The 25,357-nt window shown below is 41.5% G+C and overlaps 1 protein-coding gene across 1 annotated transcript in view; it reads left to right on the top strand.

The window, feature by feature from the left end:
- LOC311356320 (protein diaphanous homolog 3-like) overlaps positions 1-25,357 on the top strand; it is a 235,268-nt gene continuing 209,911 nt past the window's right edge. The window contains 4 exon segments of the mRNA XM_084476091.1: positions 1-529; positions 6,161-6,193; positions 6,611-6,802; positions 10,923-11,027. Of these exon segments, the coding sequence (XP_084332217.1) occupies positions 422-529; positions 6,161-6,193; positions 6,611-6,802; positions 10,923-11,027 (438 nt within the window). The 5' untranslated portion in view covers positions 1-421.

Below are 25,357 nucleotides of genomic sequence, written 5' to 3'. Positions count from 1 at the left end.
TATGTGCGTTATTTCATGCTAGCAGGTTGCTCTTCAGACAGTTACTGTATTCGTTGCGGAAGAAATCAACTTTTATTCGCTTAAGCCTTCTGTGTGTTAGCGAAATCAAAACTTTACTAGAAAATCCATTAATTGGATTAGCAAAAGCCACTTTGATTAGCGTGCCGGACCAATGTGGGGTAGGTAGCAAAGTGCTAACAGCAGCTTGTCTTCTCATAGGGTTTGGATGACAGCAGCCAACCTGGCACTCAGAGCTGACGGCCGAGGGTTTTGTAGTCAACAGTGCATTTGTTGTCATTTTTTCGGTGTTTTTAAGGACAGTTTCGCTAAGCTAACGTGGATACGCTAGCTGTCACCTGTGTTCACTTATTGGGACGCAGGCGTGATTCAGATCATACTGGTACGCAGCCCTACTTAAATTATGGATAGTTATTCTTCTGTACGAGAAGGTAAACACCAGAAGAAGAAAGGCTCCACCTCGCAGCTCAGCACACCTGGCAATGACGATGGAGACCGTAAGCCCAAGTTTGTAAGTATTCACACAATGTGACGGTATGTGTGTCTGTCTCTCTGTCGGTTTGATATGTCGACATATCACATTCTTGTAAACGTGTTTTCAACAAATAGTGTAATACAGTGAGAAGTGGAAATACCAGTATTTGAGAAGTAATGTAAAGAGGTGGTCCCTCTCCCTCTCTCCCTCCCTCTCCACCAGGATGACTATCCCTCTCATGACAGAATGCAATGCCATTTCAACTATTCCTTGTCAAGCAAAGCATCAACCCAGAATGCTTTGCACTATATACACAAATATGATACGATCTGAATCTGTTCAGCTTATTCTCAATTTCATAGTTGGTTGATTATTGACTAAAGTTGCAGAGAACTGAACCAACTGATGAAGGGGCTCCATCCTCCTTCCATAAGGAAAAATAAGTAAAAAGTCCACTCTTTAATTACTGACCTTCACTGTTGCTGGTCTGTTGACTTTAGTTTGCTGGGGTGAAATCAAAAGGTTAAAATTAGCACAGAATTAACCTTCCGGGCTAATCCCATTGCTCCTTACTATTGCACATCAACGGTTCCCTAATAAGGGCCAGATCGATGTGTCCAGGGCGGTCACTTTAGGTTGTTGTCTTCTAAGTTCTCACTCAACATAATATTTCTATTTAACATAAATACTGTACGGCGTGATGCATAAGCAAAGACAAATCACCATCAATGTGTGTGTGTGTGTGTGTGTGTGTGTGTGTGTGTGTGTGTGTGTGTGTGTGTGTGTGTGTGTGTGTGTGTGTGTGTGTGTGTGTGTGTGTGTGTGTGTGGGGGGGGGGGGGGGGGGGTTAGTTGGAGGGTCATCTCACCTGGGGTCTAGGGTGTACTAGCCTTTGGCCCCTGGGGTGTGGTCTGCTGGCAGGTTCTCCTGATCCGACCAGCTCCACTTCATCCATGTGACCTTAACCGTGGAAATGCAGTCTGTATGCGCTACATGCAGTTTGTTTGTATGTATCTTTGAAAAACAGAGGGGAAAGAATTAATAATTTCTATTCTTCCCTGTTTTCTTCATACATGGTTCTAAAGTTTTTTTCTATTATCTTAAGAAAATGTAAATCATTTTCATTATTTACATATATTTGTTTTATATGTTGACAATGTCAAATGTTGACATATCACATTATCTATTTATCAGAGTATGTTAACAGGCAAGTCTATATCTTGATAATTTGAAATAGTGCAGATAAATCGAAATTGATAATATTAGTATAATATTACACATTTATTTTATAATTTAGGCAACCATCTGGTGCATTCAGACTGGATGTTTTTCCTCTGTAAACACTTGGAATAGATCACCTTCATCTCCCTTCGCTACCTTCTTTGTTATCTATATGCTTTAAGTGACCTTTAAGCTTAGCTGCACTGTGATTTCAATCCATGCAGATATACTAATGTGATACACTTGTAGTAGCAGAAGAGGACCAGCAGGGAGCAATGCAGGACCAGCAACATCATGGAGAGGCACCACGTGAACTTTTGCCTGCAGGGCTGAAATCTTGTTTTCAGGGTTAAAATCAGCCATAGAAAAAAGATTGTCATGAAATGTAACAGGCGACATGTGCTAATGTAACGTGTGACAACTCTTTTTTTTTTTTTCTGCATGGCATGAATGTGCTCTGAAAGTGTATAAAATAAAAGCTTCCGTAAAGGGCTGTCACCACGAAATCTTTGTGAGTAGTGAAATAAACCTTATTAAAGTAATGGATGGTTGCTGGAACTTTCTGTTTTGACTTCACATTAAGAGCGTGACTGAAGGGTATGAAGCCTAGTCCAGCGTATTCTAATACTTATTTTCCTCTTCTCACTCACGGCTCCACTCCCAAATATTCCTCAGCCCTAACATTTGAGGGTAGGCGATCAAACAACTACCCCCAGTAGCTCCCGGTGCCTCTGTTTACTGCATGACTGCAGGATGTTGCAACTGCGCTAACAGCAGCAGGGTACCCCGGCTCCAAGGGAGCTGGAATAAGCTTTGTCTCCCAGGCCTAGTTCACACAGTGTATGGCCTGTGTTTACTTACTTGTTACTCTCCTACCCGGGGAAGTACACACCTGGAGGTCTGAAGTGAGTGTGGGCAAGGAGCAGTACCGTACTGCTTCTACGCGGCTGGCTAGTCCAATCGAGTCAATATGATGTATGTGTCAGTCCCCTGTCTCTCCCTTATTCCACCGAAACCGCTATTGGTGTTTGCTGCAAATTCTCGGCTTTATTGAGATGTGAAAAATTTGATGAGATTGTTGCAGTGTTACATCCTGTGAATTTCAATTTCCGCTCAGATACATGCTAGGCAGCGTGTTTAGTTGTTTGTGTGTTGAGAATGATTCTTAATTATCTTTAGTCTGCGTTGAGCAAGGTGATGCATCTGTTGCTATTGATTGTCTCTAGCAGATGGAAGAGAGTCTAACTGCTTTGGGAGTAGATTATGCATCTTGCATTAAAACAAACACACAGAGGCATTCACATGCACCACACACACACACTACACCATACATGCTAAGAAAATGTGTCTACATCAACACTCGGTTAAGAAAAGACCAGCTCACAACCAGTTGGAATCCTCCGGCACTGTTCTCTTTACAAGCTTGGCTTAAACTGATTTGAACAGGTGTTCCTACTTGAGTGCTTTTCCTATTCTATATTCTCTGCTAAATGGGTCACAGTGTGTGCAAATATGTATGTGGTTTATTATGTTGTATATTCAATGTTAACGATACATTCAGGACTCGTGTGGTTACATTTTCTATTTGACGTATAGAACTTTACAAAAAAACACCCAATAGTGCAGCCCAATAGGCTTGTTGGCAACCCACATACTTACAAGAGCTTTATCCTGCTGTCTGTCATTAATGGAAAGTAAACCACTCAGTAGTTTCAGGTAGGAGTATTTTATCTATTTATCTGACATTTAAGATTCAGCGTTGGCCTAAAACTGCCTTTCAATGTTCTCTTTCTTTCTTTTTAGAATTTCCTTGACCCCCTAGTCCAGAGTCAAATGTTATGAGCATATTTTCCTAGCAATGGTATAAGCTATTCTGCTCAATTCCAGTATCAAAAAATGTATATTGTGTTTTCATGTTTTAATAATGGTAGGTTAATCAGGTGAAAGTAAAAGATAGCAGAGATGTGCGGTCAAAACAAAGCAACCATCTCCTTTACCCTTTCTCTGCCTGCCAACCAAGTAGGGGTGGGGGATAAAAACCATTAATGTGAGTGTGTGGATTCTATGCTTCCACAATACTTCTTAGTGGAAACATATTAAACGTTCTGTCCCACTGAGTTTGCTTAACCTTTTTTTACAGAATTGCAATAGTTACAGAATTGTAATACATCATATCGGCACGCAATAATCTGTGGAATATTGTACCATGAGGTCCCTGCCGATTCCCTTTACTAATGTTAAAAAGCCATTTAATTTCAATCCACTTGTTCACTAATGGGTAGAAGTGTCCACCCAGATCTATGATTGCTATTTCAGCCTACCTGCATGTTCAGTGTGCCAGTAGATCTAGGTAGATAATGGCTAATCAACATCAAACCTAGTAGATGTATACTACAGTATGTGACCTCTTACTCCCCAAAGCTTACAACCTGCTTACAACCTCTAATGAAAAGAGGCCACCTGCACTCTGAATGCCCCATGCACTTCTAAAATCTGCTGATGGGGGCTTTATTTGGAATGCTTCACTGTCACCTTTTTGTTTTTGGAAGTGTGCCATTAATTTGTCCACTCATTATCTGAATAATTCTGGATTTGGGCGGTGCATGGCGCTTGGCTAGTTGTTTGACCTATTGAATCTGCTGCACCATATGGCCTGGGTTGGGATAAATTATAGACAATCTTGAAGAGACATTTTTAGCTTCCACCCTGTGGTTCAAGAGCAAGGGCACTAGCAAGTATAATTAGGTAAAGGTCAAAGGTGAAGGCCTGAGTGAGCTCGGTTGGACTATTTTATTGATCTCTTGGACAATAATACATCTCATTAGTGTTATTATTACACCTTGGTGTAATAGTTTAGTGGTGTTTAGTGAACCCCGGGTCACCACAGAGGTGGACATCATCTAGTGAGCGTAACAAGCGTCTGCGTCAGGGTTTACAAGGCCTGGCTTGAGAAGCCAGAGGTTCCATCCTCTGAAGCCTGTTTTATGGTTGACTATTCAACAATGACCCAAACATTTGAAGATTTGAACACATGCAAAAAAATACTCCCTATTTTCAGACACTTTGCAGACGTATTTATATTTTTAATCATCCCTTTCTTCCCCTCCATGAGACAGGCGTGTGCAGCGGCAGTAGTGGGGAATGTTAATCTAGGACAACTCATTAGAGTGGTGCCTGGGTGACAGCTTGACGTGTCGTATTCCTGCCTGCCTTGTACATTTTATGATAATTAACGACAAGCATATTGATTGATGTCTCTGGGGTGCAGGCGCCGCAGTGTGTGAGGCGGAGACCAAACAGATACTTCTGCCAACCGGCCTCTTTTTACGCGAGATGCGACTTTCAAAAGACCTAATCTTTCTACTGTGTATATAGCACGGCGTCATTCTGAAACGTAATGGTGTAAAGAGTTCATTTTGACAGGAGGCCTCGCGAGGGTTGACGCGGAGGAGTTTTGGGTGTTTTTATTTTTTATTTTTTTACTGCGGTTGCATTAATGAGTTCCGGTGTTGCTACGTTAGTGACAGCGGTGCTCGCTGAAGCAGGACCATTCATTACAAGAAAGAACCCACCACTTCTTAGAAATATTATGCATAATAGAGTGTCAATAGAGTGTGTCTGCGTGCGTGCGTGCGTGTGTGTGTGTGTGCGTGCGCATGTGTGTGTGAGAAACATTTATTTCAAACTCTGAAATAGATTTATTCCTAACCTTATGAGACCATTTGAGGTCTTCATTATAGTGGACCACAAAACTAATGCCTAATTCCACTACAATACCAGCCCACTGATCACAAGACAAATTGGTAATTAATGACCCCTCCCACTCTTGTATACATTTTATCCGGTGCAACGGGCCCTTCTTGTTTATTCCTGTCCCACTCTCTTATGTTGATGCCTTAATATTCAGGGCTGGCCCTGGGCAATAAAAAAATAAGTTATCATATTGTGATAGACTTTTGATCAATATCAATATAAAACATGTTCACTGTATATTGATAAGAGACTGGACCACTGAATCTAGCAGCTGGGTTTGTTACACAAACACGGTTCCATACTTATTTACAATATTTGAGTGTTTTTCATTGTTGTATCGAAATTGGAGTATTTATAAATGAAGAACAGTGGAAGGTCATATTAAGTGTTAAACAGAAGTGTTTAAATCCAGCATGGCAATTCCTAGTTTTTTTTAGGTCATTCAAATTATCAACAGTTATCGATATCGATCAATATGATGAAGTTATATCGTGATATGTCTTTTAGCCATATCGCCCAGGCCTAATTCAGGCTGTATAGTTTGAGTTACATTTTTTTGCAGTCTCCTCTGACACATATTATGTAGTCTCATTACCATCGTTTGTAAAGGTGTTATATAAATTAAGCTAAACTTGCTCATTAGTCACCTTTTTTATATTTCCTAATGCTATATTCTTCCTTTTTTTTTTATAGAATTTGCACTTTAGAAACCTCACGGATGATGTGGTAGGTTCTTTCAACTGCTGTCTTTACTTGTTACTAGCTAGCTAACTAACTAACTTTTTCAGGAATGGATGCTGACTTACGTTAACTGAACTCTCTCACTAACCCTATTCTACCAGAATCGATGATGGTCGATAACTAGCAGTACAGACTGCTAGTTATCGACCTGAAAAACCCTGCACATTGTTCACCGATGACGAAGCGTTTGCCTTGCATAGCCTGTACAGCATGGAGTTGTGTGTTTATTTTAATTTTAATTAATCAATAACCCTTCATTTGTTTTAGGCTTCCGTATATTTGACATAACTTTGTCCCATAAGGCATGGCCATGATGCTTTGGATACGTTGGTAATCCTATGTCATTATATTAATGAGCATATATTATCATCCTGACTGGTCTTGTTATCTGTCCCCGTACAGCTGGACAGGTTTGCCAGTATCCGTATCCCAGGTAGTAAGAAGGAACGCCCCCACTTGGCCCACGCAAAGCACGGCTCCACGGATTGGTCGACTCCGTCCTCCACCTCCTCCTCCACCACCTCCCAGCTAGAGGAGTTGTCCTCAAAGATCACCTCAGAGAAGGAGATCCTGGCCCTGTTTGAGAAGATGATGGTATGTTGTGCTCTTTGGTTGTTGGTCTCTCTCTCTCTCTCTCTCTCTGTCTTTTTCTGTTTCCCTCTCTTGCTCTGCTCGACTCTGCTCTGGGTGGATGGATGGATGATGGGTGAATAGGTGGGTGGATGGATGGATGGGTTGGTGAATGAATGTGTGCGGGGGCTAGGCTGTTGCGAGATAACAGGTGTTGTCATCACACAATTACGTCTCGGCCTGATGTATGTGTACCCGAGCAACCAAAAGGCTGGCACATGAAATGGACGTATCAAACTTGATGACTTCTTTGACGAAGGCATGTATCATTTTGATGGGCTTTGGACATACACTGATCCAAAAGCCCATCAGACTGTGTGTGTGTGTGTGTGTGTGTGTGTGTGTGTGTGTGTGTGTGTGTGTGTGTGTGTGTGTGTGTGTGTGTGTGTGTGTGTGTGTGTGTGTGTGTGTGAGATAATGCTTAAGAGAGCACTGCAGTTAGTCACCACACCCGGCAATACCATGAAAATAATGGATGTTTTAATATCTACACATCAGACCCGAAGGACTAAAGTGTGCTAAATGTTGACGGACATCCAACATTTAGCTTATTATTAGTCCCCTTTTTATTAGGCGATAAGGGGGGAGCGATAAGGGGGGAGAGGACTGGTGGGGCGGGGGGGGGGGGAAGGCTGTCAGGCGGACGAGACGGGGGTCTTTAAAGTAAGATCATTTACGTACGTAGCATTTAGCTTCTACCGTAAGTACATTGGATATGTAAGAAGCAGCTAACCTCTAGCCATATAAATGGAGGTCCCCACACACAAACGCCCAATTCATAATAATCATATTTCCAAATGATGAATCAGTTCAATCGATTGGCCATCCGCGACGTCCGAAAACGGTTAGCTTTTGTGATCGCCGAGCTTGTGGCGATCACGACAGCTGTGATCCGCTCCAGCCGAGGCAGCAGGAGCGTGTGACGTGACGCGTGACCGCGCTCTGCAACAGCCGAGGAGAGCCGTGCAGCAGCAGCAGCAGCCCAGGCCCAGGCTGTTGCATGGCTCTCTTCTTCTTTAAGGTTGAAACACAGCCACACATGCTGACAGGGCTGTTGAACAGGTAGCTCTCATGCGCCAGCTCTCATGCGCATGCGACTAATTGACGACTACTGTTGTTACCGCGTGACACGCTGCGCGGATCATATTTATTTATTCTCCCCTCCGATATCCGATCCCGCGTAATGGGCCAATATCAGACCGATGCCGATGCGGTGGATCGGATCGGGACGTCCCTAGTTCACGTGCTATGTGTATGAGGGTGAAGCTCTACTTCAGGAAGGGAATGAGTACATGAACGTGGAGGGCAGAATGATTGGAGGGCAGAGAGCAGCCGTTATGCGAGTGTTTTGCATCCTGCCCTGGCACAGCCGTGAGTCAGACACCCAGCTGTAGCAGGAGAACCATCAAAGGCAGCATCCCCACCACCACGTTTCCCTGGGAACCGGTGTGTCTACTACTGGCTGTCAGGCTGAACGCAGACTCACATTACTTTAAAGATCCCCGTCTCGTCCACCAGACCCCCCCCCTCCACTCCGCCCCAGTCATCTCCTTTAGTCCTAATTCCTATTGCCCCCACCCCCCCTCGATTTTGTCTATTGTTATTGTTAGTCTATCTTTTTATGAAGAGGTTTTACATGTAGATCAGTCGGGCCAAATCGGGCTCGGCTGTGGCTTGGACCTGGATATAGAATTATGACGTAGCGACTTAAAAGCCGTATTGAACTCTTCCGATGAGAGGTGGGGTTCTTAAGGTGCGGTCACCCCAAAAGCGAAGAGAATTTTTTTTGCACGCCGCAAATACATACAGTACAAAGATGTGAATAGATGTCAATTGGCGGTTCACGCTAATTCTGATCACGATTCTCCTAATTTCACTGGATTTTAAATATTTGAATTTTGCCGCGTATTTCACTTGATGCTCAATCCCTCACAGAAGTAGAATATTCACTTGGTTTTTGGTGTGAACACACCTTTAATGAATAAGAGGCTGGCTGTTCATGCTGTAGAGGAGTAATACAAACGTAACTACTCTAGGGTAGAGTAGTAGGGTAGACAGATGTTCAAACTTTTCTGTTAGCCATAATAGTTAAATTATTGGTACACTACTACTTGAGACTAGTTGGTGAGACCATTTTATTGGATTTATTGACTTTATTCTTTTTTTGACTTGTAAAGACCATTCAAGACAGGCATAATATTCATTTACCTTTCACTGTTCCTTGGCAAGCAAGTTATGCAAATATAATCCACTGTCTATTTGTCAAACTGTATTATTGTGAGAAATGAATAAACTGGTATCCTTCAGTCGTTTTTCATTGAACAAAGATTATCTGACAATGAATTCATTATATTTCAAAGAAATATACTAAACAGTAATAATGCTGTTTATTTTATTCTATAAATACCACTATTGACAACTCGTCTACTCATTGAAGCATTTGCTTCAATGGGTGGAACAAGGGAAAACCATTGGCTGTGTTGTTTTCTCTGACGTTATCGCTAACCCTTTATTGTATAGTAACTGACCTAGCCATGTGTTGTAAAATTTAATTCCACATTAATGGCATTTAGACTTCACTTTAAAGATCCCATGGAATGCTACTTTATGAATGCTTTTATATAGCTGTTCGTGGGCCCCTAATACAGTACTTGAAGACATTTAAGAAATTCAGCCTTGGTGTAGAATTACAGCCACTACGAGCCAGCCACACATTGAGCTCTCCACAAACATGCCGTTTTTTCGAGGCGGGTCAAGGTGGAGGGTGGGGGCATGGCCCTGAGCAGCTTGCGGCCACGGTACCATGCGCTAGTGTTTACAGTGGATTTATCGCAATGGCGAGGCACACACAGCCTTTGGCCGTGTTCTGTAAATATTCCAAAACACTCCGGGTGCTCTGGCGGTAGTCCTGGAGCTCTATATCTAAATAATATCATATTATACATATATCTATCATATAATATATGTTATCACGGCCAAAATCTGTGTGCGCCTCCAGACGATATTATGATACTCAAACGACTGCTTCGGGTTATCCGACGTCTCTGGTTCTTCCACATCATTCTGAAGTAGACTGAACCGTGACATGGAGGAGATAGGGATTGTTGCCCGCGATTGTCTCCCGCTGGAGCCCCGGTGGTGCCTCGGCGCTGCCCGGCGGTGGTGCCTCGGCAGCGGGCAGCGGGCAGCGGGGCTCTGGCGGGAGACAATCTCCTCCATGTCGTGGTTCATGTACTTCAGGGATTCAAAGCCAAAGTTCCTTTCCCCCAATTCCTTCTCAACCATGGCTGAGATAACCCCCACTACGAGTCTCGTCGTGGAAATACCAGAGACGTCAGAGAACCCGACGCAGTCTAGTCTTTTCACCAAATGCAAGCTTGCCTTATTGTGTTGCGTGTTATGCGCCATAACACCAACAGCAGAACGGTTATCCAAATAACAAAGAAGTGTACAGCACTTGCGTTACAGTGTGTGTATTGACACACACACACACACACACACACACACACACACACACACACACACACACACACACACACACACACACACACACACACACACACACACACGGTCGTAGCTCATTGTCTCATTGGTGAGCCGAATTCTCTGAATTCCAAATAAGCGCATATGAGCTTTGTTTTTTCAAAGGCAGCGCTCGTTTTACACCGAATGCCATTTCTAGCTACTGGGGGAACATAGGCAGGCTAGGGGAACTCATATTTATGTTAGAAAACCTGATAAAGTGAAATTTTCGTGCCATGGGACCTTGAATGTATTTTCGTCTAATGATTAATATTCAATCCAAACCATTCCACCTTTTGATGCATTTTCTTGTTATTCTTGTTTAAAATGACCTTTTATTTGGAATGCTGTCCTGTATGTTCCACTCTGACAATAACATTTTTAATCTGGTATACAATGAAGTCTCATCTAATCTAATCTCTTGCAGCCTTCATGGTAAATGCATTAGAATTATATTCAAACTATTTTACCATGAAGTTGTTAAACAGATGCTACCCTGTCTTTTCCCCCAAACTTGAAATGCAATAGTCAGTGTTGCTAATCCTTGTCTCTCACCTCTCAGGAGGACATGAACCTCAATGAGGACAAGAAGGTTCCTCTGAGGCACAAGGACCTGACCATGAAGAGAGAGATGGTCATCCAGTACGTCTTCACAGCCTCCAAAACCGTGAGTCCTTCCCCTCGCCTTATCTACACACCACATGCTTTCAGCCCAATAACTTATATTGGACATGTTTAACATTAACAAAATACCAAGTGATTTATGCAAATTGTGTTTGTATGTTTAAGATAATGTAAGGGGTCAATGACTTGTGGCGAACCAGCAATGTGTAGTGCTTCATATAGTTGTAGCCACCAGAATATTTTTAAATGTAACTTTTATTCAACGGAAAATGACAAGTTCCATTCAAAATTGCAAGTACATAAGTCCTTTTTCATATAAAATATTCGTGTTGGTTCAATTTGATAGTGGATCTACCTTTTGGGCTGAGTTTTAAACAAACCACACATTAGAAATGCTTTTCCAACTCAATGTGTGAATTCTGTGATGTTTATCAACAGTTGCCATGGGAACCGATATCCTGGTTGAAAGGGGTTCAAACAGGAACTTGTGCATCGTGAATAGATTAGCTTTTCATATGTTACTAATGGCTATGGAGTACGCTTATGCGGCTATGCTAGGTCTCTGCTAATTACGCCTAGATGAGTTACTTTCATCACAGCCGTTTCCAGATTCTGTTAAACTGTTCTGTGGAAATGGAGAGCGTGATAAAACAACATCATTTGGAACACGAATACATTTGTGCTGGCTTCACATTCTGCTGCATCCGTTTTTGTTTTGCATTCATCAATGGCAACAATCATTAGTTTTAAGTGCAGCAGGATAATTGATTTGTTTTTCACATATGTCATTTTAGTTTAGTTTCAATGTTGTTGATTTTGCTTGCCTTTTTAAAGTGTTGGTATCACGCCATTTTTCACCCCCTCTAAAAGCAGACTGCAGAAGACCTTTGAGTGTGTTTTGATAAAACTGTCAAAGTTTGTTGGAAAACGATTGAGTGTCTAAAGAAAAGATTACTCTGCACCGCGGTTTTCTCCCGGAGAGAAACAGAAGGGCACACTCGCCACATCGATTTCAATTATCCAAGAACCTATTTGAAATTAAAAATAAAAGCCTTGCCATTCAAAAGGCACATGGCGCTATGAAATATCAGCCCTACAGCAGTTTTATCTCATTTGTGGCAAATGTTCGATGTTTCTCCTTAATAATGGAGCAAATATAAATCAAGGAGTGAAAAATACATTTGTTATCTTCTCAACAAAATAAAACAAATTACGAAAAAAAATAACTCTTATTCTTAATTTAAAATTGATTTTATTTGTTCAGATGGCTTCCTGTGAACATTGGTATGAATAGCCCCTTTGAAAGGGAAAGGACATTGCATGTTGGCTTGATTCGTGCCTATTGGTTTGGCTGTTAGTTCTGCCTTGTTTGGTGTACTTCAACAGAGACTCCGGCTGGTTTTCCATCACGTCTGTAAAATTAATACTAACCCTAACTTGGATTAAACTGCTATATGTAAAAAAATAATCTGTCCATCGCTCGCTAAATATCTAGCTTTTATAACTCTAAATAAATCTTTACTACAGTGTTTATTTTGAAACCTTTACAGGCTCTATTTCTGATAATGTTGGTGTTCAGACAGGGTGTTTTCAGGAAAAAAATGACTAGTGCTGGAACAGTTGGTTTTCTCCCTTAGCCAATTACGTTGCCTCCAGCAACAAGATTGGTCGAAAGAACCCCCCCCCCACAGGTTCTTCAACTAGACCTAAGCATCAAGAGAGGCTGATCAGGGCTAAATAGGAGGAGCACCATCTCAAGGCTCCATTTGTTCTTGATCAGTAAGAGAGGGTTGGTGATTTGTTGATAAAAACGAAGAAATGGGCACCGTGGTGGCTTGCTCGCCCCCGGAGTAGTTGCAGCCACTTAGACACACTTAGACACGTTGCTAAGGCCAGGCAGTCATCCTTAACTCACATTAGAATAGCTGGAGCAGGTTCCATTTATTGGTAACAGCCTTGTTTTGCTTTCACTGATAAAGAGAAGAAACCAGATTTAATCTACTCTAGCAAAGGTATCTCTTCAGCCAATTCATTTGTCCGCCAAATGGGACCAGGGTTTCACACATTTAATCTGGAGGACATTGTTAGTAAGGTTAGCGGAAGATATTTGCTTTCAACCCGACGTGATGGGAGAAGCGTCGGCTGTGTGTGTGTGTGTGTGTGTCTGTGGGGATAAGAGTAGTAACGTGGGGGGAGCTTGTGGGTCTGACGACGTGCTGCACCAGGATCCATCTATCAGCAGTCTCTTTGGCCCCCTCGCTCCAAGGGCCACGGGGTCTTTGTGCTGGACTTTTAATTTAGCCGGAGCAGTGGGGGGGCGCGCGGGGGGCACAGTTGGACATCGCAAAGTAATCAAAAACATATTTACTTGTCAAAACCCCTTCACCCCACACGCACGGAAGGTGTTTTCAAACTCCTCCGCTTGCAGTCGGGAAAGGCCAAGTGAGCAGCAAGGTGTGAAGGATGAATACAAAGCAATGAAACAAAGTTCTTGCTCTCGTCGTCTTGCTGGATGTGTGATGTCTTGAAATCTGTACCGTTTTTTTTTGTTGTTGTGCCGGAATGTTTTAAACTTGAGTCACCCAAACTTTACTGGGGATGATTTATGGGTTATTATGTGATTCAAACTTTTGTTGGGACTGTAATTGTTTCCCACTGTAATAAAAACCTCTAGGGCTGCAAAATATCAGGAAAAACATCCATTGCAATATTTATTTTTATCTGCGATATATATTGCGATTATGAAAAATACATAAATTCCTGTAGGATTCCTTGATTAACAGCCCTATTTAAGTGCCTACTTTCAAGGCAACCATTGCTGGCAACTCACTTGTATTGTCGTTCAAGGGGTGGGGCACTTTTTTTTATCAGAAAAAACCATTAGGCTGGCTATACCATAACATTTTTTTTTTAAATTAAATAAATGGTGGTTATAAGGAAAAACATACATTTTGAATACAGACTATTAATGTCCAGTTTGGTTGATTTTAAACGGCCCTGTGTATTACCTATTACTTGGTTTACTTACTGGTTGGGAATCAGTGCTGCTGCGGTTTGTGCCCAGAGCTCATACTATTTAGTATTTTATGCATATATGGGTAGATATATTCTGTGCCCGGAACCCATATATATGGCTTGCCTTGACATTGTTCTACGCTCGCCTTGACATTTTCCTACACAACGGCATATGCTGCCAAATTTGCAGCCTTTGACTCTGACATAAAAAATCTTGCATACCATATACGCAGTGTGCTTGTTGCTCGCTGTGTTTATTTCATTACTCTCTAGTTGATCATATTCTGCTCGCCTAACTGTGGAGACACTGCTAATGCGGGCCATGCTAATGTGTTGGGTTTGTGTTCCCCGCGCCAGCCCACTTGTGAGGGAGCAAGAACACTCCATCTATTAATTTTCAATCTGGTGTGTTGTTCACGAGCCGTCGTTTGATTCATTCGCATTTCTTTTTTTTTTTTTATTACTTTAAAAGTGGGTGAAATAATCTCACTGCAGAGCCCTGTTTTAAAAGATGGGCCTTTGTAGATAGATTAGTGGAGGCAATCGAGATTTGTTTATTTTTTTTAAATTTTTTTTTTATTATCTATTCATGAAAAAGTGAGGTACAAAGATCCAGGTAATTTCCATCCGTCACCTCACGTCTCGTTGCCCTACTCATGAAACTCTTTTCAAGGGTGTTGGTGCTGAAAATATCCCCTGACATGGGGGAGCCTTACCTTCTCGAAGCCGCTTCCTAACCCCGGGTTTAATTATACAACAAGGTTGACCTGCCTTTGGTGCCGTAGGCCGCGCTGGGACCGGAGAGATGGGGAGCGTGTGTACTCATGTACTGCACGCACGTGGATTCTTGACATGTGCACGTAGGCTTATCTGCTTATACAGTTGGCTTTTAATTCTCTTATTGGAGGAGAAGTGAAGGGATCTATTAAACATTTTCTTTAAATGTCAGGCTCATTACCTATGCTGTGTCCCAAGATTTCATCTGGCAATTTATCTGTGGCGGCTGCTGCTGCTGACTCTAGGACAGCATTAACTCCAATCCATCACAGCACCCCCGTCCTGAAGGCTGGCTCTTGCCGTAATACTTTAATGCCACAAGATAGAAAATCTTGCACCACGGGCAAACCCGGCCTAGGATTTTATTTCATTTGTCTATCCCTTCATGAAAGCACTTCACAATTGTACTATTAAGTGCTTTTCCCCGTCTCATTTGAAGTTTGCTGTAAAGCTTACTCCATCTGAAGTTCTGCACATGTTGATGTGAGCTCTCCAGAAGGGGAGCAGCTTGAGAACACGTGTTCAGGTGTGGAGACTGTTCCCCTCTGTTTGCTCCAGCGTCTCTAATTTGGAGATTAGACCCCAGTACATCCAGTTCATAATGTAGCTCTTATCCTCTGTCTTAATACAGTGTTTGTGACTGTTTAAGACTTTATCTACTAATTAAGACACCTGAACTTTCAGAGTTAAGACTAGCTTATCTCCTACCTGCCCTCCCCATTCGTCTGTCTTTTCCTATTGTGAGCCAAATACTGTGCAATTGTGTCTCATCGAGCCAAATATTTTACAGCCTGGTACTGCTTGAGCACAAAGATTATTCTACCTGTGTCTTATGTGAGGCCAGAGTGCTTTACATTAGCGAGGCTATGATGCTGCTGGTGCATATATGCAGCCTATAAATGTAAAGAATACAAGCCAGAGCACAGGTCAATGGGTGTGGATGGGATATTGATTATTATTTTTTTTTTAAGAAACGCACACAGGAACCATTACCATGTGATTGGGGTGGATGGACGTTGTCTATTAACTAACAATAACGCTTTCATTCGTACTGTGTTCTGTCCAGCTTGCATTTATGTTGGCTATTGTTACCAAGTATTGTACTTCGAGAGATGGAAGTCGTTAACCAGTGAGATCACGGCAACGTTCTAATGAAGATTTAATATGCACTCATTACTATGATGTTTATTTGTTAGGGTGCGGCTGTTGTTTCACAGTGTAGTCTACAGAGTGGGTGTATTTATACATACACATCCTTTAAAATAAACAAAGGGTATTTAATTTAGTAAACATATTATTATGGTCATTTGCATGGCAAGTGATAAGGATTTGCATCCCTTCCACGTCCTTATTGAGATGGCACTGGCAGAGATGTCAATTGATAATCTTGCAATTCTGCAGTTTTAAAATGTAATTTAGATGGCTAGTTGCCATCCAGTCTCCTCCCTGGCCCTTTCATTTTATTAGCCGTATATGATCAACATTATTGCTGTTCAGGAGGGCTGGCACTCAAGCCTATTGTGATTGTGCTGGGGAGGGCCGGCCATGTTTAGAAAGCCTTGGAAACGCCTCTCATTCCCATACTGTGAGTGTGTACCTGTTGTGTTTTCGGTTGTGTCCGTGTCCCAATCTGATAATAAGCGAAACAACCGTAGGTTTACGCCGATAGTCAGGCTCCCCTAAATCTTGCGTTTCAAGGCGAACAACATACATTTTAGGTGTCCGGACCAAACAACCTAACTAACAAATGATGATGTCCATGAGTTATGTGCTGTTCAGCAGTCACTCACTTTGAATAGGCCTCTCAAGCAGTTGTAATGTTCTGATTGTTGTCCGTCTTCCCTGTGCTTGTTTTGGCTGACGTAGCTCGTGTGGTCCTGTGGTTTTGTTTCCTGTGCTCGCACAAGTATAGAACATATAAACATTTAGTAAACAGCGACGTTTTTGGTTTATTTTTTCCCTGAAGCAGTATATTTAGATAGCAAAAAAGCTTTTGTTATCAAGTAATAGAGTAGGTTGCAAGGCCCATTGAAGTGGCAGTTTAAAGTAGTATGACAGCAAATCACATTGACATTCGCTTTGTCATGGGTACTGCTGAATCTGTTTATTTCATGTATTTATTTCTATTTATTGGTCTGTTTAAGTGGAATCAACATTAATCCTTTTTATATTATATATTTCTCTTGTTCTCTTTTTTCTCTCTCACTCTCTTTTTTTCTCTCTCACTCTCTTTTTTTCTGACTCACTCTCTTTTTTGAATTGTATGAATGTGGGTCGTGAATTAATGGCCATGGGAAAATGTGGGTCCCAAGGCCAGACCGGTTGAGAACCATTGTTCTACAAAGAAACGACCTTGGGCAGCTTTGCCTTGGGGCACACAGTAATGCATCGGTAATGCAATGCATGGTTTTTTTAAACATGACTCTGCACAGACTATGTATTATGTGTAGCATCTAAAATGAAGATGGTAGTGTATAATTTTTCAATCAACACCGCTCTTTCCTGTGTGTTGGCGTCTTCCGCCTGCAGTCCCTGCGTTGTGTTTTCTCTATAATGGCCGCATCATCATCGATGCAGTGATACAGAACTGTTGGATTCTGCCTGCTAATGTGTATTCTCACAACTAGGAAGGGAAATATAGAATTTATAGGAAATAATAAAAGGGAGTCTTATTCCATGCTACTTAATCCAGTTTTTAAGCTCAGGAAAGGAAGGGAAGGCTAGACGTCTTGTGACATATTCCTAGTCCCCTTGGATGAAGTAAACCCCATTAGAACATTTTACCCTCAATATAAGCAGCGACTGAAAATAATTACTCTAATTTGAATTTATCTGGCGTGCTTTGCGAGTAAAAGTTGCATTAAGCAACACATTTACAACCAAGGTCGTGCTCTGTCCTTTTGTGGCTGAAGATAAGTAAACCTTTTCTGAAAAGAGCAAAACAGTTCTTGCCCCAATTATTGCTTGTGGCTTGCCCTTTCAACAGTATCTTGCTACCAAAAGGGAAGGATTTACCACCGCTCTGTATCGTTACATCTGCCTGTGTGTTCCTGCCCATCTGCACCATTACCTAAGTCCCCACGCTCTGCTTCATTCTCTTGTTAATGCGATGGCCTTCAATACATCTCAGATTGTCAAGGGTAAGATGGCCCTCAGCAAACCACTCTTTACTTGTCAGTTTGCCGCAGGCAAAAGCTGCCTTTTGCAAAGCAATTACCTTAATGGAAAAAAAGACACAACCGTCATTTTGATTTTGCATTTCAATACTTATGATAAATTTGTTATCTTATAATTACAAGATAGGTATGGTAATGAAATGTGTGTTAATGAAATGAACACGGAATACTAATAACGTTTGTAGCCACAGTAGATACAAATGGAGGGAAGAGTATTTTTTTTCTCTCGCCTTGGTTGGAATTGATGGGACTGCAGAAGAAAATTAGCTTTTTGCTAACTCTGGCACATTTACATTTTGAGTGTAAACTAAATTGATGTGCATTATCCCTATTTAAATAAACAAATAAACAATCTAGGTTTGCAAGCGCAAGTTTAGACATTTTTTGTACATCAATGAAATTGTGACAGAGATGAAACTGTATAAAGTATATCACTTATAGTGACCAACATGATCAGGGTTATCATTATTTATACACTTTTTCTTTGCATAAATATTTAAATAATACAATGCAATGTTGAAAATATAAACTTGATGAATCACAAACGTAGATATCTTGAGAACCCAATCAACAATTTTGAAACTTGAACCCCCATTGAAAGTTTACGGCGACTATAATTTAACGACACCAAGCCAGACAATTGCAATTGCACCATATGCCCTTCTTGGCTAGAATACATTGAGTGTAAACACCAGGTTTAGTTAGAAAATGGTGCTCGGACACTGGGTTGTCAATTTATGGTGGTTTTATGCGATCAAACACAACTTTTATGAAAAACATCCACGAAAAGACATCATCGGTTTTAGTCATAGATTGATATGGTTTGGACTGTTGGTATCAGGGGAGTCTTAGCTTTCATATGATATTTAGTTTGTGTAGATCAAATGATGTGAACATAGTTAAATAGTTCTATATTTTGCTGTGCATGTGCAGTTTTAAATTCTATAATTTTTCTTATTCACTTATTTTGTTTCAGACCTTTCTAGGGGGGTCTAACATTACTGCTTTCTCATGCGTTTAAATTCCTTTAACCGGACACTTCGGAATGAATTAAACATTGAATATGGCACCATGTGACCTTGAGGTAGCTGCACTAGGTTCACATTACAGATAAGAGGGCCTTTTTGAAGGCGGAAAAATCTCTGGAGCGCTGTCACTGCCTTTGGTCATGTTTTTCATTGAATGCAAAACAAACTTGCGTTGCATGCTACCACTCGGTACCTGTGTCCAGGACACTGTTGCTAACTTTGGTTGATGAGTGATGAAAAGGTTACTGGTTTTACGGTTAACCGTGGTTAAATTATGATCACGATTTTAATGATTGTTTATTTTGACACAGTAATAATAAAATGTTATATATATATATGTAAAAGCGGTTTATCATAAAACCGGTAACTGTTTCGTCCCTAATGTGAAATAATGCATCTATGTAATACTTATACTGCTTTTACACTGACAGTACCAGCTGAACTCGCCACAACTTAGCGCGGCACGACATGGTTTGGTTCCAGGTACGTCGCGTTTCCATCTAAAATAGTACCTCTTCAACGTGGGCGGTCGTAGAAAAGAACCTCTCCAACGTGGGCGGTTCGACATTCGATTTTAATCCCGGGAAATCTGATCTAGACTATTTCCTGATTCCCCGGAAAGGTTATGATAGGCAATAAATTAAAAAATGCAATGAGTGTGCGTCTATTGTTACGTCATATGGTAACGTTGATGGAGGCGAAACTCGAGCCCTGGGAAAGGAATGACACAAAAACGAAACAGCGAAACGCTGATCCGTGTCCCCCTTGGGAGCGGGTCCGTGGACTCCAGCCACGCCGGACACACACAACCACGCTGGACACACACAACCACGCACAGCCTAACTCTACCTCTGCGAAAGGAGTGACACACAAGGCGAAACGCTGCTCCGTGTCCCCCTTGGGAGCGGGTCCGTGGACTTCAGCCACGCCGGACACAACTTAACTTCAAGTGCTTATTCCAGTTTGCAGCCGCTGGCCAATCAATTGCCAGCAGCCTGTGTACGTCATACAAAAGTACCAGCTCAGCTCGCTTGGAACCTCGACGGAGGTGCTACTAAAAAAAGTACCCGGTACCAGGTACTTTTTTTGGCGATGGAAATGCAAAAAAAGACGGGGCGAGTTGAGCTGGTACTGTCGGTGGAAAATGGGGCATTAGGTGTGGCTCCATCTTGGCCCTTTTGCACTCACATTTAGAAAGTATCATACAACTTAAAACAGTAGTTTTTCGTTCATGCTACCTTCAAACAGACAAACAAAATGTGTTTTCGAATTGCTAGCTAGCCCACAAAACACCTGAACTCAATAGTATAGTTGGGCTTGAAGCAAGTCATAGCTTGTGTAAGCATTTTTCGTGGATTGTGCGTTAGGTTGCTAGGTTAGGCGTTGTGGTGATAGCCTGTTGCCAACTGGAACCCTTGCTAGCATGTGTAGTCATTTTTAGAATCAGATTTGTTTTGCAGCAGTAGTGGTATTAATGAAAATAGTGCATATAACCCTGAATGATTTACACACAAAGAATATGCTGCTGTCCATCACCTCCATGGATTTTTAAATTATTATTTGTATCCCTGAGAAGAAGATTCACAATGCGTGTGCCTTGATCCACAATTATTTGGTACTTTATCTTCATAAAATCTCATCCCCACGGTTTAATTACGATCCACAAATACAAAACACACAGTAAAAATGTCTTAAAATTTAAAAATGTATCCACACTCATTACATCATTTTACAATGTACAATGTAATTTGACTTTACTAGTCTATACGCACTAGTGTATCTCGTTGAGTTTTGTCCAATGTTTGGCGCAAATGTGCAATCTGCAGGTCATACACCTGTAGATGGCGATATGCATAACAAAGGAAGTATAGGTATTTATGGAAGTAGTGCATAATGAATGATTGCTTTCCACCACATGAATGGACTTTTTATTGGACATTATTATTTATTATTTGTGCATTGTAAAATGATATCCATGCAAATATTTTACGATCCGCAAATGTACTTGTGTTTTGTAAAATTATATCCTCACTCACTTTCAGAACAGAACACAAACAAGTCAATACGCATTTGTGGATCACAGAGCTGTGTCCATGGGTTTTACCACAGCTGATGATGTGGCTGCGTACATAGCATACACCTAGATGGAGATATGCCGTTATAAGTGAAGTTTGGTGGGCCTTTAGACCATGGACCGGCGTAGGATATAGCAATTTGAAATAAGTTATTCTTAATGATAACGTATTTCAATATAACTTATTTAGTTATCTAGTTTTTATGGACAGATCAAATCATTGAGTGAGCAGGCCTCGGGGGCGAGTAGGGTGTAACTGTTAGGTAGAAAAGGTCCAAGAAACCCTAACCCCTCACTTCCTACGACCATTGCATCTGCCGCACAAGGTTAACACTAGTCTTGCAATATTTCTAAGAGTCAAGATTATGAATATGTTTTTCATTAAGGTGAAAAATATTTTTTTTACTAGCCTGTAGGTTTCTAGCTTTTACATTAAAAATGTACTATTCTATAAACTACTTAATAATCACTCGATATAAAAGTTTTTCTCTTGTAAAATATTTGTAAAATAAAGCTATGAAACACACATTTAATAGTTTTAATAGTCATTACTAGCAGCATTATTTTTCAACACTTCTTTTTGACCAAGACATGAAGGCGGCAGTACTTAAATCTGCTTACCGCCGAAAAAAAACGTAAAAAAAAAAAAAAGAGTAAAATAAGTAACAGAAAATGTAAAGTGATCAAGTGGTAGTGGTACCAGCCACGGTTGATTGTACATGGTGAGAGGTGGTTGCACGCGGTATCCAACTGTGTCTCAAGTAAATTGCACTTTTCCAGCAGGATCGAGGGGGTAAAATAAGAGGTCAAACGTAACAGGTCTCATGGGTCGTATGCATGATGGCAGCGTGCTCATCTGAGGGAAACATTAGCTCCTATACATGATGACCTGAGGATTACGAGAGAGTGGGAGCTTGTTGGCTTTTCCAGCAGAGTGCTTGCGTCCTCGTTAGCAGCTCGTCTTATTAGCCACAGAGGCGTTTCCTCTCTTCTCCGACTACTTGCTAAAAATTATCGCTGGAGTAGTGCAGTGAAGTGGAGCTGTAGGGTACAGCTTTTACTGTTGGGAAAAAGATTCCAGGGTAATATGTAACCTCTAGAGCCCCTAACAGTTTCTCTTCTGACAGAGTTCCACTTAAGTTTTCTAAAGTCTCTTCAGAAGGAAAGAGTTATGCAAGTTTTGGAATGTCCCTTTATCCCTTAAGATGGAGTTTATTTTTTTTAAAATATTTTATTTATGATGTAATCATTTTTTGTTTCCTTTTTAAAAATGTCTAAAGTTACAAGAATCACAATTCTTTAGGTAAAACTTAAATTTCTCAGGTAATAAAAACTCCAAATTACAATACAAAAACTCAAGGGAAATTGTATCTTAAGCGTTATCAAATCACCATCTTTGCGATGGTGCTGATTAGGCCCTAAATGTATTGGGGTCTAATCGTGGATTAATCAAATGTCACGTCGGAGGGGAAGAGGGCGGGAGGTTTTCCATGCTTGAGGGATGACCTGTGTGTGTGTGTGTGTGTAGGTGCTGTTGGTATGCAGGGCTTCATCTTCCCTGCCTGTTCTGGTTGGCGGGAGGCTTGGGTAATGAGGCTGATGTTGTTTGATGTGAAGCGCTGGGCCTCCGGTGGTTGTTGGCGGGGTGTTGGGCGCAGGGGGTGTTAGACAAAGTAACAGAGCCGGTACAGCAGCTCACGGTGCCCACTGTGCCAGGCCCTTCCAGCCTCTCCACACAGACTCCCAGCTGAGGAGCTCAGAGGCTCCGTTTCCATTTCCTCACTTAACTTCCAACCATCGCATCTCCCCATGGCCTTGCCTCACCAGGGGCTCCTGCGCTGACTGCACCGCTTTAGGTGTCGAGAGCTCCGTAAGCTTAGGTGCTGCTAAGGTTTGATAGAGGAGAATGTCATATTTTTATCCCCTTTGGGAAATTTCCAGAACTTCAACAGAACAGGTTTCTGTTCCTTTTGAATATATGAAGTGCAAGTGTAAGTCTGAATGGAAAAAAAAAAAAAAAAATTATATCTTCACATACAGTCTATTTTCCATAGAATGTGAATTGCTTGTAAAAAAAATCCTGAATGACGCCGACATGGAATGTGCTTGCAGCTTCATGGTAACACAGCAAGCTATTTTTGGAAGCAAGGAGATGGCAAATGGCTTATATAAGAAAATAGGATGTTGATTTTCCGTCTTTGACATTTATCATATTTCCCCTAAAGAATTTAATTGCAGGTAATTTACTTCTAAATTTGAATCTTTGTTGAGACTGCAGTTGGATCTCTTGATTTATGAATTAATTAATCAGCCTCAGACACACTAGACTATTGCGTGTTGCCATCACATATGGCTAACAGTTTGCTACACGTTTCTGTCATCATTGTCTTCTGCTCATTCATTGATTGGTTATGGTTAAATAAGTGTTTATGTGGTTAAATTGACTTCTCAGGCCTAAATCACCAGTGGTGGCACTGTAATATGTGGCAGCTTGGCAATCCCATGTCCAATAACAATAAAATGGCTATTATTAAAGAATTGAGTGGCGTTCGGTAGTGGCAGAGCCGACAGACGGCCGTCACTGTGAATAGTAAATGTGAAATGTTCAAAATCGCTGAAAACAATCGCTGGGGTCCTAGCGATTGTAAACGGGTTGCAAAAATGAACCACAAAATATAGACAGGCACAAACTGCAGAAGCAGATATTATGGCCATCAGTCCGAATACGTTCCCCTTCAGCACAATTGATTCTCCACTCTCCTCTTGTAAATGTGTTCAGTTCAGTCTCAGTCCTTTAATTGTCAAATGGCCAACAAAATCAGGCAGTTACAGTCACTGCTAGCAATTATGTTTTTGTTTTCCAAGCCCTCCTCATTAATGCAGGTAACGTGCATTGGAGCATGGTGTGCCAGTTCAAGAGTTCAGATGTCTTGTGGTTTGTGGGAAAAGTTTTCCCTGATCCTGCACAGTAAATTTCACAGTAAACTTGCCTGGTTGTTTTGTTGCGGATTCTCCGGTACCGTTTGCCAGACCGTAGCAGAGTATACAGTTTGTGACTATGATGGCAGCCGTCCCTGATTATAGTCCAGGCCTGTTCCTGGTCCTCCACCTCTACACTCCTCTGAGTGACAGAGCTACCAGTAATTTACCCTTAACAGCTCCCACTGCCCAGGAGAACACAGCCCAACACCACCACAACACATAACTGCTATAAATTGTTAGATCATCATAGAAAAGGTTTTAAATGCCAAAAAGCCATCCACTAACCTTCTCGTGGTTTGGGTCTAATTTATGGCAAGAAAGCCTTAAGAAATGTCATACATTCAAACGTTTTCTAACGTGTACCATTGTTTTGTGCTATGTGGAAATGTTGCTATATGTTCCAATTCTACATGAACTCTGTTAGATGTTTCATCACAGGTAGTAAGGCAAGATCAGAATGTGTTGTGGATATAGTATGCAATATGTATGTATGTAAATGTAAAAAAAAAACTGCTAGTCTACTTCTTCCTCTTCGCCTTGCACTGACCAATCTCCTTATATGGCCATCTTCCGTTCTTTCTCTCCTGCCTTAGCTATAAGGTATAAAGAGTGCCCGTGCGACAGCAGCAATGCTTGAAAGCCTGTGGTTTCAGATGCTCTGGTTGGCCGTGCTACGCTTGCACCGTCCTCTTAGTGGCAGTGTTGGCTCTGTTTTGCAGAAGAAGTTCTGCCCTCGTGTAGACCCCAGCAGTGGAACAAAAGTGAACATATTTGGTCCTGCAGACAGCCAATGATGTCCATGTTCCTGTCAGAGCTGTTTTATGTCTGGCATCTCCACTGCACCAAGGCTTGTGTTAACCTTTATATAACCCCCTGACAAGTTTATCTCACAACAGGTACAGTTTTAATCACTGGCGGTCAAACCAGCAAATATGCTTACCTTACTAAAAAGATTTTTACATTGTGAGGAAAAAAAATACATTTTAGTTCATCTTTATTATTCTGAAATTAACCTAGCAAAATGGCCACAACTAATATGTAGACGCATGACCACACACGCATGCAGGCACACTCTGGCTCTCCTAGACCTTCCTCTGTAGCCCAACCAGAGGGCTTGTGAACGTGAGCTGGCTCTGTGCTCGCCTTGATTGAAGTCTGGGATCTCTTGTGTACGTCTTCTCTCAGGGTCCTGGCTGGGCTCCTCCACCCCTAGGATCATCCACAGCTACCATCTCCATCTGCTCAGTCTCTGCAATTCAACTCGGTTCAATTAAAAAAGGCTTTCGTGCCATGAAAAATAAACATTTGCTCCAAAAACGCA

This window comes from Micromesistius poutassou (genome assembly GCF_964030765.1).
Source record: "Micromesistius poutassou genome assembly, chromosome: 12".
Classification (NCBI taxonomy): domain Eukaryota; kingdom Metazoa; phylum Chordata; class Actinopteri; order Gadiformes; family Gadidae; genus Micromesistius; species Micromesistius poutassou.
Note: the sequence above shows the minus strand (reverse complement) of the source record. Positions and strands in the feature narration are given on the sequence as shown.